We start from the raw sequence: 17197 nt of genomic DNA on the forward strand, positions 1-17197 counted from the left end.
TGGCAGTTTACCTCAGACATGTTTATCTTGAAAACAGTTGTCGTTAGCATGGTGTTAGCTCTCCAATGGTAATCTAATCATACCTTGGGTTGAGTCTTTTGGTCTGTCGACCAATCAGTGGCTTTGTTCCTAACTTGGCAACCAATCTGATCCATAAGTGTTTTAACAGATGAATGCGCAGAACTAAAACACACTGTGAGATTGATCCTTCAAAATATAATTTGTGGAACTGATGGTAATGAACTAAACCAAATGGTGGGCATCACATGGCCGTGGTATTGCAGTTATCATCACAGACCTAGCTGGCTGTAGCTTCAGACATCAATCTTCTCTTCTAACTCTTGGCTACAGATATTCAACTTTTTGTTGCTTTTTGCTCATATAGGCCTTTATTGAATTGCCAGATTTTTAATGGACAGCAACAGCAACTTTCATGAAGTATAGTAAACAAGTTGTTAAAGCCTGGATTATACTCCCAAATTGATACCTTCTGAGCTAATGCATGCTAACTGTGATAATGACGGATTAGAGGGGTACAACAAACACTAGATATGAAACAAAAGCCAGAGACTGTATTGTATTGTAGCACTCCTCTTCTGGGTCTGTCTCCTTCTCACACTCTACTACACGTCTGTGGTGTCCGCAGCTGTTAGTTCTTGTCGCAGACATTTTCACTGAGGAGAATGTGACGTAGTGGAATGATTTTACCCTGGAGAAAAAGCAAGGAGTGCACACTGACTAACAAAAAGATAAAAAAGACTGCTCAGTCATATGACCATGATATGAATCCTTGACTTTCAATTTACCAGCATTTGGATGCTTTATTTTTCCATTTAGACACAGTTATTAAATAGCTGGTAATGTTAAAGCCACCCTGCCGTCTTCCTGAGTAAAAATTAACCTCATATAACTTATTTTTTATTTTGCTGTGAGTTGATTTAAAACACTCTGTGTTAAACACACAGGTCCGTGAGACAGCAACATGGTGTTGAATTAAGAATAGGTTTATTCCTTGGCCATTCAGGTTTACTATTCTACTTAGCAGGCTGGCCAGCACAATGGAAGATAGCATTTGAGGGAACGCTTGCTGATTGCACTCTTTCTGCTGTTGCCACCCCCTCAATCTGATTTTTGAATCAAATCTAAGAGCTGAAGATTATTATTTTACAAATTGGTGTTGAGAGTCTGATTTTCTCCGATAGCTATTTGCAGCTGAATTAGGGGTTTCATGGTCCAGAGAAATGTGTCTGCGGCCGTGTTTTAAACGACAGAGAGCTAAAAGATGAAGTGTGACCAGTGAGCCACGTCTTTTCACAGGTCATCTTGCTCTGTTATTCTCTACTCTCTTTGTCCAGCCTCTCTATCTTACTTTTGTCCCTGTCTTTCCTGTCGTTTCTGCCTCTCCCTCTGTGGATCTCACTTTCTTCTTTCTCCTTTTCCCTCCTCCGCTCACCACACACCCCCTTCTCTTTTTTCTTTTAAGTGTCTTCTCCCAACTTTCTCTTTGCGTATCTCCCTCTCAGCCTCCACTTCGAGTGCCTCAGCTTTCCTCACGTATACAAGCCTCCAAACAGGCAAACAGTCATGCGGCTCTCCTATCACAATATAATGAGATTGGGAGCACCCAAATTGAAAGAAGCCATTTTCTACAGCTGTCAACTTATTATCGAGGGGGGACCGACTTATTCCAGTACCTCTAAAGGCAGTGGAGGAGAGAGGGATGGAGGTGATGGAGGGATGGAAGGGAGTGGGTTTGAAGTGAGGAAGGGGGTGGATGAGGGGGAGCTCAGGGGTGAGCTGTTTTACATTTTGAATGTTTTCTTTTTTTCTCCACTCAGACTCTTTCTCTCTTCAGTTTGGTCACCACGAGTGCAGCCTTGAAGTCCAAGTCTTTTATTCACCATGTTCCTCTTAATATTTTAAAAAGCAGCATGTTAGGCTTTCTGGACCTGTGTTTTTCTGAACGTATGTGAGTGTTTGAGCACCTCTCAGAGTGTGTGAGTGTTTATCCTCCCTCTTTGTGACTATTTATATGCAAACAGTAGGTATACTTGTGTCTAAGGGAGTGGTTGTCTTTCTACTTTGGCCAGGTGTCTGCAGGTATAACCTCTGATTTAAAATTCAAGCATTTAGGTGTTGGCTTTTATCAGCAGTGCCTTATAAAAGGTGAGCAATATCTGACTGGCTGTGTGGATGTAACCTGCTATTTTTTGGAAAGGCCTTTATCCTTCTCTATTCGTCATTTGTTTATTGTAAACTACAAGGAGGATCATTGGCACAGCACGAAAGCAAAGTGAAACGAGCTGAGGAAAGGTTTTCTGGTGACGCACCTCCAACGAGGCCGTAAAACACTTGAATGGTGTCACGCACAACCGATAGCAGGCGCTGAGCTGTACAGAAACATATTCTCCTCAGCAGCTCATTCCCAACGACACATTAACGGACGTGAGCACAGCATGCCCCACATATTGACGCCCCGATCACATCCTTTAAATGTCACACATCCAGCATTGGCCTGCGAGGTTGCAGAACTGGTTTAGGAGGTTTTGAAGATGCCACGTTCAAGCTGTCAGACCTCACCAGCATCTGCTGGCTCTGATGGTAGATTTGAATTTGTCCTCATTTCCAACCAGGACAGTTGATTCTACTTGACATTTTTCCAACCCTACAATCTTTCTTCATTTGAAAAATACGCTTTAATTCATTTGAAGGACATTAAATTGTAAATTCTAAATCCTTTTCTCTAAGTGTCTTGTCAAAAAGTCAAATCTTTTCAAACTAAATTTTGTTTTTATTCAGCTCAAAAATGGTTATCTGTCCTGTTTGTACCTTTACAGTGTTTTGTGGTGTTATTGTAGCAGATTTCAATAATTACCTCTGCCAAGGAGGCTTTTAGTCCTGAGAAGTTTGTTTGCTTTTTGTCTGTTAATTAGCAGATATCTGAAAAACTATTTAACTGATTTCAGTTAAATTTGGCAGAGATTTAGGCTTTGGGCCAAGAAGGAACTGATTAGATTTTGTTGCAGATAGTGCTCATGTGTGATCATTATTTTCAATTGAAAAATTATGTTTTTAGGCATTGTATGCCCATAAAAGCAAATTCATTTCTTCCAGATTCCCTCATTCAAGACAGATCCATCAATATGCAGGTGTCCTAATCCTAACCCAATCTTTGCTACATTTGGCATATGCATGAGGCCCCAAAAAATGTTGTGCCTTGTTGTTCATACACCATACATTTTTCTGTCATTGTTTGCCAGATTCTTGGAAATGTGGCCTATTTTTAAAGGATTGAAATTACAGCAGAGCTCTCTACTACTGCATCTGCAATAGGTGATGGGAATGGCCCTGAACATATCCCTATACTAAAAACTATATGTGTATGTCTCCTGTAAAATATTTTCTTACCGAGGTGGTTTAGACTGTGGGTTTATTTTCAGTTCAGTACTGAATGATCATAGAAATATTACTGGAGCCTGTGTTTATATTTTCCTTGTCAAAATTACAGTGAATACCAGTAGTGGGTTAGGGAGGAAGGAGGGGGATTTTATTTAGATAATATTTATGTTATGTTACGTTTTATGTTATTACAGTGGAAACACTCCCGCTTTTGTCCCCAGGTGCCTCCAAAATTGAGACAATGTGAAAGTTCCTTGTAGTTCCCTTAAAGATGGTTAAACGATGTTGCTGGGGAGGTTGTAAAAGCCACATAGATATATATGTATAGTCATATATTAAACTGATGTTAGATGATTTGTTCATTTCTAACACATGGCATGGCCCTAAACATAACAATGTAGTAAAAACTATAACTGTATGCCTCCTCCAAAGTATTTTGTTAAAAAGGTGGCTGGTCTGGGGTGTATTTTCTGCAGCACAGACGCTCCTGAGCGATCAGATACATTTTGTAGGAATATTATAGGAATACTACAGGGAGCAGTGTGTCTCTATGATTCTCTTGCTTTTCTTCAACTACATGTTGTTACTTGACACTTTGATCATGAAGGTCACACTAAAGAACTGAAAGAAAGATGCACATTTTCACATATTACAAATCCCTCTGCTACTTCAGTACCACAGACAGCTCCATGGATGTGTCATTAACAGCACCGTTAGGCTGCTGATATTTCAGAGCCATGGTCGGAGCAATGAGTCAGGCAAGACTAACATATTCAGTTAAACTGCACTCTCTGAGATGGAGAGAGGGGGTGGTAGGTTAACAAGAGGGATGCATTTTGGTATTTTTTTGCTAACAAAGGGGACAGCATCCCCCATCATCCCACCCTTAAATCGCCTACTCTGCAAATAATTAATAATAATAATACAGAAGCATTTTGTGGTTCCAGAGGGAGCTGTGTGGAGTCTGATTGGCTATATCTCAATTTTACATTAGCTGCTACTGGCATCCATCCATCCATCTGAATCATCAGTTATGCTGACTGCATTGCATTGTGGGTAAAGTAGGCATCGTATTTTGACAAAGAAGAAGAATGAGTGGAATAAAAACACGATATCTAGTTCTGCTGGTTCGATTTTGATAATACAGTGTTTATTTTTGGCAGATATTGCGATTGAGATATGATTCACAATTAGTGGGAATTAGTGGGAACAAACAAAAAAAATATGATTTCTTACTTTTGAAGAACAAGATTTATAGGCCAGCACATCTCTGCAGCACTACATTGTGAACATTTTACCTTCATCAAAAAGTGTTGGAAAAATTTGGATTTTGCTCTTGGCCATATTTGCAATTTTTATAATATTTCGATTAATTGTGCAGCCCTACTTTTTAAAAACTGTCAGACAGTGCCAGTTCAATGTTTTTAATATACAATACCATAATCCATAAACACAATTTTGATGACAAGTCCACAAACTCTGAGCGTTTCTGCATAATTAATCAATCAGTTAATCAGTAACACCTTTAAGTGGCTGCAAATCCAACAAATCTTAACCAGCAGATGCACTAGACTGTTTTTGTGAGGCTGTTGTCAGGCCAGCGCTATAGCTCTGTGTGTGTGTGTGTGTGTGTGTGTGTGTGTGTGTGTGTGTGTGTGTGTGTGAAGCTGTAGTTTTGTGTGTCCTGTATCTACCGTCTGTATAGCAGAGTGACCTTGATGTCTGCACTCAGCAGGAAGACACTAGAGAGGAGTGATTAACAGGAGAGAGACAAAGAGAAGAGACAGAAGTGTGAAGAAAGATGAATATTAACACAAAAAAGAAAGTGTAGCGGAGTGTGAAAGTTAAACATGCACTCAAAAAAAGGAAAAAGAGAAAAAAAAGAGTGAAGGAAAGACATTGTAAAAGAATGAGAAGGCAGAGAGAAAGTAGGGTGGAGTGGAGGAGTGACTCACCACACATCTTCTTCTTCTTCTTCTCCCTGCAGGCAATCTGGAGGTGCAGTCATCAAGAACAGGTAAGAGGGAGGATGAGAGACGGGAGGGATGAGGGGAGTGAAAGCAGGGAAGAACAAAGACAGGAATATTACACTGAATGGTAATCAAACTCACACTTGTACAGGTGAGAAGATGCAGTGCATAGATTGTCATCACAGTAAAAAATGTGTTACTGTACTGCCTGGGTGTGTGTGTGTGTGTGTGTGTGTGTGTGTGTGTGTGTGTGTGTGTGTGTGTGTGTGTGTGTGTGTGTTTGTGTGTGTGGTTTGAGCAGTGTGTAGTTGCCAGCTCATCTGCTGTGACCCAGGTTAATAGGACTGTGCATCTCCACAGCTCGCCTACACACACACACACACACACACTCAAACACACACACACCATACCCGCTCATGACTGTCCACTCACTGCCCCTTTTGACTTACACACATGAACACACCCTCAAAATGTGCACAGTTTGAAGCTCACACACATAAAAATGTGCCCTACACCTGTCCATGAAAGTCCACTTGAAGCCCTTCCTTCCTTTTTTTGACTCACACATACACATAAACACATACACACACACACACATACACCGAGCTTCTGGCATCCCTGCTAATGTTGGACTATATTCCCCTCCTTGTCCTTCACTTATGACCCCTCCCTCCTCCTCCTCCTCCTCCTCATCCCCTCTTTTTTCTCTTGTAGCCTTGGTGAAGAGTTCTATAAGGAAGCCATTGAACACTGTCGCAGCTACAATGCCCGTCTGTGTGCCGAACGCTCCATGCGTCTCCCCTTCTTGGACTCCCAGACTGGTGTGGCCCAGAGCAACTGTTATATCTGGATGGAGAAGAACCACCGTGGACCAGGTGTGTGTCTCTGTCAGGGGTGGGAACTAATTCAGAGGGCTATGATTATGAAAATATAATTGATCAATTTTTTTTATGTCTATACATGATTTTTTTTCTTAGTTTGTGACTACTTGCTTCACAAATTGTATCATATTATATTATCATACTATCTTTAATCAGACCCAACTTATGTACAGTGTGAGTCTTGCCCAGATCTGTCTTTCCTTCAGCTTCACAGAAACCAAAACACTTCCATATGTCATCATACCAGAATTTTAGACTTCAATACTTGTACAGAAGAATGATGCTGAGTGCCTCTTTTGATACTGTGGCATAAAAAAAAGTCCTAGGCACACAAACTGACCAACCTGGTACTGGTACAGAAAAAGTCACTGAACATCGTCTGGATCGCAAAATAAGGGCTTGACTGAACTAAGGTTTTGAATGAGCACTCAGATCTTTTCTTTTTATGGCTACAATACTTTCAGTACTATGTTAGTATTGCATTGTTTTGAAACATGGTATTGAAAAATTATTTAAATGTTGACACTTTTGACAACCTTATTGGCTAACTAGTTAGGTACCATTTTGTTAACATTAACAAACTTAAGATGTGAACATGTGGTTTTTATCTTTTATCACAGCAATATCTTTTTACCATCATCAAAATTTGATTTTCTTTGCTACCCAATACAAACTTAGCACATAGCATATAAGTACACGAAAACAGGAGAGGAGAAAGTTGCCAAACTTGCTCAACTGTTATTGGACCACAGAGTGTAAAGGGGCGGGACTTAGGCTGGGTCACTTGTATCCATCTCTGGTTTCTTACTGTCAGCCATCCTCACCAAAATGCTTTTCTACATCAAGAAATAATTAAGAGAGGGAGAGAATTCCAATGCAACTAGGAGGAGATTTTTTTCCTCACCCCTCATCTCTGTGTGTTAGTCAGTTGTTATACCTGGGCAGAATAAAGTGGTGAGTGGCTGGCTGAAGCTTGAGGAGCACTCCAGAGCACTCTTCTTCTTCTTTGTTGGTGTGTGCATTGTGTTTGCCAGCTGCTGTGCTACCCAAATGATTCTCTCCAGTCATTTGTCCTGCGGCTTTCTTCTTTCCTTCCTTCCTCTGCTCTGCTTGTTTCTGTCTCTGTTTCCTTCCTCTCTCCTCTCCCTCATTTCCTCCTCCTCCTCTTCTCCAGGCCTCCTACCTTTCAGACCCCAACTTTTTGTATTTTTTTTTTTACTTTCCCCAAAGGGTGTTTCCTCATCGCTTTCTCTTTCTCTGTAACATCAGTGTATTTTGGCAGGGAATCAGACACCCCTGTAGGCAATGATACGCCGCTGGCACCAACTATTCCGGAGAGAATGCACTTGTGTGTGTGTGTGTGTGTGTGTGTTTGTGTGTGTGTGTGTGTGTGTGTGTGTTAACGAGTTGAGTTTGTAGGCTTTGCCTGGTGTCTGCCAGCACAGTTCTTTTGTTTGTTAGTTAGTTTTTAGTTATAACTTGATTTGCATAGAATAGTAGCCTATTAAATTAAATTGAAAATGGAATTGATTAACATTTTGTAAGTGTTTAAGATTCAAGGTTTATTTCTAACTTTAATTAACTTCAGTGATTTTTTTCATGGCTGATTATTCATCAGTGACAACAATGCCATAGAACTTTACAAAACCAACAAAAAGTCATTTATATTCACAAGTTCAGTGTGCAAGACTTACAGGGATTTCTTAGTAGAAATGGCACAAGTTGAATATAATATTCATTACTATGTTTTCATTCATGTATAGTCACCAGAAAACAAGAACTGTTGTGTTTTTGTTGCCTTAAAATTAGTCCTTTATACCTAGAGAGGGTGTAGGTCCTCTTTCATGGAGGTCGCCATGTTGAACTCCCATATTTCTACAGTATCCCAGAATGGACAAACTGTCACTAGAAACAGCTTTTCATGTTTTGTGCGAATTACGTACACCATCGCAGGTTCTCCTACAAAATCAGATGCGACTAAAATCCTGCACACAGGTCCTTTAAAGACCATATTAATAATGACACAGATAACAGATAACCATTTACACCATTTACACTATCAGATGGATGATGCCCTGGGAATGAATTCTGATTTTTTTCTGTAGCACCACCTGCAGGTTGATATTCATGGCTTAAAGTGAAATGTCTCAACAACTATTAGCTGGATTTCCTTGAAGTTCAGTTCAGATAATCAAAATTACAAATTATATAATTTGTAATTACATTGTTAATACATTGATCAAGTTCTTTGTGTTTAGAGCTAATTGGAAAATGTCAGCATTCTAACACATTAAACTTAGCATCACAGCAAATGGCTGCAGGGTTGTGTGGCAGTGTGGGGGGTGTCGGGGGTTTATTTGTGCTTAGAGTATAAGCACTGTGAAACAGTCGGGAATTAGCATTTTATTTCTGGCTGCGTGCTCTCTCACACAAACAAAAAAACAAATGGACACAAACTGAAGGAAGCCTTTTGGTAAAGGTATCACTATTTTGCAGCATAAATTGCAGCCAGACCCAGACGAAGAAGCTGGATATACAAAGTAAACAAAGCAAGGACACGACTGGGAGAATATCATCGTTTGGTCCACAAACTCCACCTGGATAGCGCAGTGTCTCAGAGATATTTCAAACTGACTGTAGAGAGAGTCTGATCACTGGCTCATGATTGGCCACTGCAGTGTGACATTGAGTGGCATTTCTCCAAAAGCTGACAAAAGTTGCTTCAGTTTTACTGCTGCACACCACTGCATTTTTGTTCTGTATCCCAGTGCAGCCTCAACACACTACACCCATTCAAAATTGATTTATTACTAGATTCCTGGTGTGTCTGCCGCAGCGCCTGATTGTGTGTGAATGTGGGCCTTAGTCTTGTTTAATGATCTAAAACACCAAAATTAAGACAAGGTACAAACTTAATGCTAATAGTCCAGCATGTCAGACTTTGACTGTCACATATAATAGTTATATAATTATCCTTTTTTTTATGAATCATGGTGTGTGTGTATTGCTCTGTGTTACAGGTCACGCTCCAGGTCAGTTGTACACATATCCCGCTCGCTGCTGGCGCAAGAAGAGACGGCTAAACATCCTGGAGGACCCGCGGCTTGTACCGATCGAGTTCAAGATCGGTAACTGAGGAGCAATTTTAATAACTTTTGACACTGACAAAAATCTGTGTATCCACGGAGTGCATATTACTAATCATAAACTGATACAGCCCATTAACTTTAATGTTTGAAAAAATCTAGAAATTATTTAGTATTAATTTATCTTTTATTAGTTACAATTTAGTCTCAATAATTTGCATATTTTGCTAATTTATTGATTTTCTCCAGCAGGTGAGTTACATGAAGAGATTATATATTGCTTGTGGACATCACAAGCAATACATAGTCATGTGATATTTTAGATAAATTTCAGATGATCACCTCACCGTCTGTACCCTGCAGAAAATGAAGTACTAGTGCCGTCATGAAGCAGCCAAATTTTATTTCCTCAGGGCACTGTCAGCTCAACTGAGCATGTCAGCATGTCTGTGGGATCTCTGCTGTTTTCTGATTGCAATTGTCTCGTTCTCCAGACTACGAAGCCTCTCTAAAGAAGGAGGGGGGCATCCCAGACGGTCCTGTGTTGGAGTCGCTGCTCGCCGGGGAAACCCTGGACAAGAAGGTAGAAACCAAGGAAGAAGAGCCAATGAGCGAGTGTCAGGTGAGACTCTTGTTTCTCTTTCTTCCCTATCTCATCCTCTCTCCAGTACTTTGCTGTTCTCTCTGTCGTGTTCTTGTTGTTTTCTTCCTATGTCAGGCTGTCTATCTCTTTTTATCTGTCTGTATTACCCTCTGTGTTTGTGTTTCTTTGTCTGTCTCTGCCTTTGTCTCTCTCGGAGTGTGTGTTTTGGCAGTGACACAGGCTCCCGCGGCTCTGACAACTCCCTCCTGGCGTAGAGTGTGTGCGTGCTTGTGATTAGTGTGTGATTGCGCTGCAGCCAGTCTCTGTGTTTTACAGGGATTCCACTCATGAGTTTTACACACCCACCTTGTGAATAACTATTTGAAGGACATTTTAGGGAAGTCAATCCACCTCTTTGCTCTTTGTCCTCCTTTTTACAGCATGTTGCACTCTATAACTTCTGAGCAAAAACTTTAATGCCCATCTGGCTGGAGTATTTCACCAGCTACAGGCAGTGGCTCTTGAATTCAGATGGACAGCTAATCAATCAGCAGTTGAGTGAATGGCCCTCACAGTGGCCCTCTGAGAGCTGGAGTAGTGTTTAGGGCCTCTAATCCAGGGCTTCCCCTGACATCAGCCCAGCTAGAGGCTTACCCAGGCGAGCATTACTTCCACACTCTGCCCCATCTTGCACACTTAACGCTATCGTTTTCAGATTTTTTATGACACAGTATCAGAGATCAGACTGTTGGGTATGTCCTTCCTGCAATAACCCCAATCATGTTAATGTATTTTAACATAAAGGTTCTGTTTTCCTCTGCTAAAGACAAAAAAAAGCTAAAAGCCTCTTATCTTAAGGAGCAATCCACGGATTTTGTGCATGAAGTTCAGTTTAATCATCACAAAGGCTACAACACAGCCTGTGAAAACATTTGCCTCATAAATGTGAGTGCCAAGTTGTATTATGCACAATGTAGTCGCAGCCAGTATTTTGGGAGGTTGACCCATATAAGATGCTGTAAATCAGGATAAACATGCTGGGTCAAAGCAGTGAAGCACTTTTTTTGAGCATGGGTAGCACAGTGTACCAACATGCTTGGGTGGGTAGTACGATCAACCTTACATGCTGGGTAAGAGTTACTCAGTGGTTAGTTTGTTTTGATGCAGCAGGCTTTTCCCCTGCCCCTAAGACAGCCTGAGTCCGCCAGTGGTTGAGGAGAAAGGACAGAAAAAGAATGCGTAAAAAATGAAAGTAAAGGAAAAAAAGAAAAATGAGTCTGTCTGATAGTCCATCTGGGTCTCTCTCTCTCTGTATCTCATCCATAGAAGCTGCTGGTTGGGGATTTCCCTCATGAGTTGGAGGTAGACGAGATGGAGGAAGACGTCCCGAAGCGCAAGAACCGTACCAAAGCACGGGTAAGACATCAATGACATTTCATAATTCATTTCTTTTCTTCTCTGGTCAGTTTATACTGAACTGACAAGCCGCGACAGAATCCAGTGTGCAGCAACGGGGATTTCAGCATTCCTAGTTGAAAACTGCTTGATCTCAGGCTTGAACATTTTAAAACCCCTTTTTACTCTCTTTTCCACCAGCTAAAATTTGGTTACAACATCGACGAGTCATAAAACACCATTTTGTTTAATCATTTTGTTAATTTTTTCAGTTGTCGGTTGAAAGACAGACAAATGAAGGCATTCCTCCAAAGTCATATTTCACTGGTAGGTGAAATCTGGTCTACACAAAGACCTAATTTCATCACAACACAACTCATTTAATATAAAATATCATAAAAACATGCTGCCAACAAGAAGCTTCAAGGACATTGTAATGGGAGAAGTTGTTCATGTAAAATAAAGAAATTGCTGTAGCCATGCATGCACAAGTACTCAGTCATTTTAGTGAGAACATCAATTATTCCAAAGGTATATGAGTGCAGTATAAAGAACGACAAAGACACTAGATTAAACAGAAAGTTGTGGTGGTCGAGTGGATTAAAAACAGGGCATTCACTCCGACGACAAGGGACAGTTGTGTGCGAAATATTTTTTCTGGCTTTCAACAAAGAAATTTCATTGTCGTTTCTTACAGAGGCTCCAAAGTGACAATAAGCTTTCCTTGAAACACTACAGAGGATGAAAAATGTCACTTTTGCAAAAACCTGGTAAAACATGGTCTAAATGTGAACATTCAAACAAAGTCTTCAAACCTGTTCTGAACGTCTTTTCACCGGTGACCATAGTTGTCTTTTAAATGTCTTTTGAACTGAAAAATGCTCACTGGGAAATAGTTTGGCGGTTTATGTAGAAGAGTGAAGCTGGGGAAGCCAAAGTTTGCAGAAATGACTGTGATAAAACTCAGAGACAGACTGTGATGTTGAAGTTCACTTTGCTGCCTGTCAGATACAGATCATGAGTCGTGATGTAGATCACACTATAAAATGAGAATAACCATATGATATGCTGATGTACAAGGCAAGAGTGAGTAAGCAAAGTCTAAGAGTTGACACCAATATAGACACTGAGAAATTGTGCTAATTGCATTTATAGAATTTTCACTTTTTTTTAAGTTGTTGGTCAGACATTATGATAAATGGTAACTCATTGTATTTCATGAGTTTCACTTCAACATTTGGAATCATTTTGTGCTTTCTCTGTATTCCTGAGTCTATAAATGTCATCTGACGAAACAACAGTTATTACAGAAAATAAATGCAAACAGATCCAGAGATTTAAATCATGCTGGGACCGTGTTTTTTTTTTTTCTTACAACTTTGATTAGATCAGGCAGGTTTTTTCCCCGACTCTTTTGGGGCATCCTATGGGAAGATAATCAAGTGTTAACAATGTATTCTGAAAGTCATCACACACACACATACACACTCTCACACGCAGACACCAGGGTTGCTAATTGGAGCTGTTGCTCCCCTGCTAGGTGTCATCAGCCCCCTCCTGCTGGAAGTGGAGCTTTACACTGAGAGCAGATGATTAGAATGCAAACGTGTGTGCGTGTGTGTGTGTGTGTGTGTGTGTGTGTGTGTGTGTGTGTGTGCAGAGAAGTGAGGAGTGTTCTGTTACGCTCTTTTTACTGTGTGTGTGTGTGTGTGTGTGTGTGTGTGTGTGTGTGTGTGTGTGTGTGTGTGTGTGCAGAGAAATGAGGAGTGTTCTGTTACGGTCTTTTTACTGTGTGTGTGTGTGTGTGTGTGTGTGTGTGTCTGCATAGAGGACTTGTGTGATGAGTGGAAGTTCAAACTTTTTGTGTGTAACTTATGTACATGTCTGATTTTATATGAGGTGTCTTCTCACAAGTTTGTGTGTGTGTGTGTGTGTGTGTGTGTGTGTGTGTGTGTGTGTGTGTGTGTGTGTGTGCATGTGTGTGTGTGTGTGTGTGTGTGTGTGTGTGTGTGTGTGGTCTCTGCAGGCCTACGGTGTCGGGGGCATGAGGAAGAGACAAGAGCCGCCTACCATTGAAGACAGAGACAAGCCTTACGTCTGTGACAGTGAGTAAAGAAACTTCATGTCTTTATTCACGTTTCTTTTATTTTTGACTTACACATACAGAAAACTATGTTTCTACACTCTGTATGTATGTGTGTGTGTGCGTTACAGTCTGTGGAAAGCGCTATAAGAACCGCCCAGGGCTGAGTTACCATTACACTCACACACACCTGGCAGATGAAGAGGGGGAAGAAGACTCTGAGCGACACACACTACCCTTCCAGCGCAAGAACAACCACAAGCGTGAGTCTGCTGTCTGAATATTAAATATACTTACAGCAGTCCAGCCGTCCATCATCATCCATTATTTGCTTCATGTGGAGTGTTTCGGTTGGCTGATCCTGGGGTCCTCAGGTACAGAACAAACCTGTCGTTTAGGATTTGCAGTTTCAGGGTCACTCCAACAATCCGTAATAATCAGAATGTTATCAAGAACTATTGATTGTCCTGGAGTTCCTCCTGCAGCATCGTTACAGTGCTGACTGAGCCAAATCCAAAGTGTGCACTTGTGTGGATGAAGGATAAGATTTCTCCCAGTGGAGAACTGTGTTTAGCTGATTTCTCCGGCTCTCACTGATTCCTCTCTCAAACTGACGCAGTGATGCAGGTTAAAACTGTGATTGCGGTCGATCAAAGTGGGCCATTGTGAATCATCCGTCTTGGATTCTTCACCCAACCTGGGTTTAACAAGAGTCCAATATTGGCCTTAGTGAACCAAAGGTCTCAAAAAAGATTGAAAGTGTGTGGGGAAAGCTTAAAGTGTCATTTGTTGTTTTCTGACACTTTTGACTCTTCTTCTTCTTTGGGGTAACTTTTGGCTCTGCGGCGCTCTCTAGAGGATTTTTGCTTAACTTCCTGGTCGCAAACTTCATCTGCTTCTGAAAACATTTCAGACGAGAAATGGACAATGCAGTAACATAATATTGATTCATATTTCATATCATTACTGCTTAGTTTGTCAATTTTTATCTGTGTTTTCGTGAATCTGGTGCGTTGCTCTTGAAACATGTGACATGAGACTTTTCAAAACAGGAATGTTATCAGCCCCCTCCCCCCAAATGAAATACACGATTGTGATTGTCCGGACAAGACTCAGGACAGGGGAAAACCTGTCTGAACAGGGAGGTAACCAGTGGTGATTTACGGGCCGCAGTTACACCTGCGGGCATTGCAGTCAATCCGTGGCTCAAGTAGGCCAGATCCTAAAAAATAACATTCTGATTAATAGCTGATAGTTCGTGGATGTGATATAGGGTGCACTGCCCATCAAGGGAGGTGTTGTCTGTGCATTTACGCATGACACACAGCAGTAGAACTTCATTGATTATTTAATTCTGTATCCTCTGGAAATTATGCTCTGTCCTGTCAAGTTTATAACTTCAGTTTTCAGTTTTGCATATTAAATGTTTCCCAATATTAGGAGTGACATTACTGCGCCCATAATAACGCTTGAAGTTACTGAAAGCAGCCTCTCTCTTAAAGTGAATTGACAAAGAAAGCACTCATACAACACACAATAGAGAAATCATCTGGAAAGCTCACGCTCCTCGACATAATTTAAAAGTTAATATAGTCTAACAGGGACTGGTAGAGGTGTGGGTATGAATCTCTAAATTGTATTATGTGTACATGCAGATTCTGATTAACTCAGACCCCATCTACGCATCACCAGTGGCCAGACGCACCTGCCACAGCAAATCATACATGAGCTTGCAGATTCATCAGGTTCCCAGGGTAGCAGATGGGAGCTTCTGGAAAGAAAGGAAAAACAAGGATTAATCTGTCACTGCACACTAATATGAATGGGGACAAACAGGGGTTAAACATGCATTGAGTAGACCTGCATCATATTTCTTGCATTACATGTAGTTTTTCTCTGATGGTCACTATTTGTTACACTTTTGCTTCCCTCTTCATAGCAGAACATGTGACTCTAAGTCTACTGGAGACTACACATGACACCTCAGTATTTGCATGGCTGCCCCAGGGCTAACTTAGCCCAAGGGTAATTTTGCCTTTTGCTGCGACGTAACATTTAACCTTTCATTGTCTGAGTTGCGGTATCGCAGGGCAAAAGTCACTGTCAGACCTCCAGTATTAAAGGTCAGACAATCAGGTAGAATGCACAATCAGCTGCCAACAAACACTGGGAATCAAATAGATATCAGATAAACAATGATACTCACAAAAAGAGGCATTTATTGACATGCAGCAGAAATACAAGTGATTGTGTTAAGCATGCTTCATTTGTTGTTCATTTATTATTATTTATTATCATGTAATTTATTATTATTATTTTATAGAGTTGTACATTGAAGTGGCACACAGAGAACATGCTGTATAAGTAAATATTTAAATTAGAATAGAAAAAAAAATTAAAACAAATCTATGAATAAATATCTGTCATCACCTATCTGAGTTAATGTAACACTTCAGGCATTCAACAGCTGTTGCAAAGATACATCAGCTCTTCAATCAACACTCATCAGCTCTAAATAGCTGTCAGTGAACAAACACCAGTCACACACTCAGGGAAATTTCCAGCGCACTCTACATTTATATTTCAACTTCTGCTCTATGTACCTTTCAATTTACAGCACACAGTACGGCTCCAGCTATCAACGGCTTAATGAATATCCATTAACGTGCCGGTCCAGGTCCACAATATCATGAGCTAGTAATGAAGACCCATGTTATTGCTCGCTAATGCCTGCAGCAGTTCTTGGCAGACAGTTGAAGTATGTAGATGCAGAAAGGCAATGGCACAGATACCTTTTTTATTAAGTGGCATATCATAGGTTATAAGTATTTTAGCCAGGCTATCAACATGGCTCTATGAATACAAGTGTTGGTTGGTTGGTCAATCCACCACTTTGGTCCAGATTGAAATATCTTGACAACTATTGGATAGATTGCCAGGAACTTTGATATAAACATTCATGGTCCCGAGAGGATGAAACCTATTGACTTTGTTGCCTGACTTTTCCTGTACCATTGTGAAACTTACATTTATGGTTTTAAGTGAAATATCTTGACAACAGTTGGATAGACTACCATGGAAACTGGTACAAACATTCATGCTCCCTCAGGTTCAATTGGAATCACTTTGGTGATCCCTTGACTGTTCTTTTAGTGCCCTGATCAGTTCAAAATTTTGTCCGAAGTTTGTCTAATACTTTATCACCAAATACCTACAAAACTAACAACATTTTCATCAGACTCAGCTGTATATACTATATGTATAAATATTAAGATTGTGAACATCATAAATATTATCATCAGCATTGCCATTGTGTACATTAGTGTGACTGATTTAAAAAAAAAAATAGAAGAAGGGTAGATATGACAGGTTGGATACTGCATACACACATGTACATTACATTCATATTTAACCATACATCTTTTTTTTGCACATATATTAAATCTGTGGGTCTGGTTCTCTTCAATTTTTTTTCCTCCCTAGATTTAGGTTTAAAAAAATCTATAAACTAAAAAAGTTCTAACCAAACTATATTTAATAATATGCATTAATAAAAAGTATTTTAGATAAAGTGCTTCGCATTACCTTCTCCGCAGTTCCTCCAGCACTGAGAGCTTAAACTTAAACAAAACAGTCATAGGGAGCAAACCCATCAGTTTTTCCCATGACTTAAGGCCCCAGTCCAGTATCCAAGGAATAATGTTCTTGTTGGACAATGCCACATCTCACGATTTATGTCTACTGTCAATACTCAATTCTGGTTCCAATGCAGTGTATCCTGTAAGAGGCGGAACAGAATG

General features: G+C 40.4%; 1 protein-coding gene across 1 annotated transcript in view; it reads left to right on the top strand.

The window, feature by feature from the left end:
- Positions 1-17197, top strand: part of dpf1 (double PHD fingers 1) — a 63195-nt gene that overhangs the window by 11174 nt on the left and 34824 nt on the right. The window contains exons 2-8 of the mRNA XM_084717081.1: positions 5387-5416; positions 6084-6244; positions 9271-9378; positions 9831-9958; positions 11246-11335; positions 13341-13419; positions 13529-13660. Of these exons, the coding sequence (XP_084573207.1) occupies positions 5387-5416; positions 6084-6244; positions 9271-9378; positions 9831-9958; positions 11246-11335; positions 13341-13419; positions 13529-13660 (728 nt within the window). The remainder of the gene's footprint in view (positions 1-5386; positions 5417-6083; positions 6245-9270; positions 9379-9830; positions 9959-11245; positions 11336-13340; positions 13420-13528; positions 13661-17197) is intronic.

The sequence above is a fragment of the Lutjanus erythropterus genome, chromosome 4, assembly GCF_056507025.1.
Source record: "Lutjanus erythropterus isolate fLutEry1 chromosome 4, fLutEry1.hap2, whole genome shotgun sequence".
Taxonomy (NCBI): Eukaryota; Metazoa; Chordata; class Actinopteri; order Lutjaniformes; family Lutjanidae; genus Lutjanus; species Lutjanus erythropterus.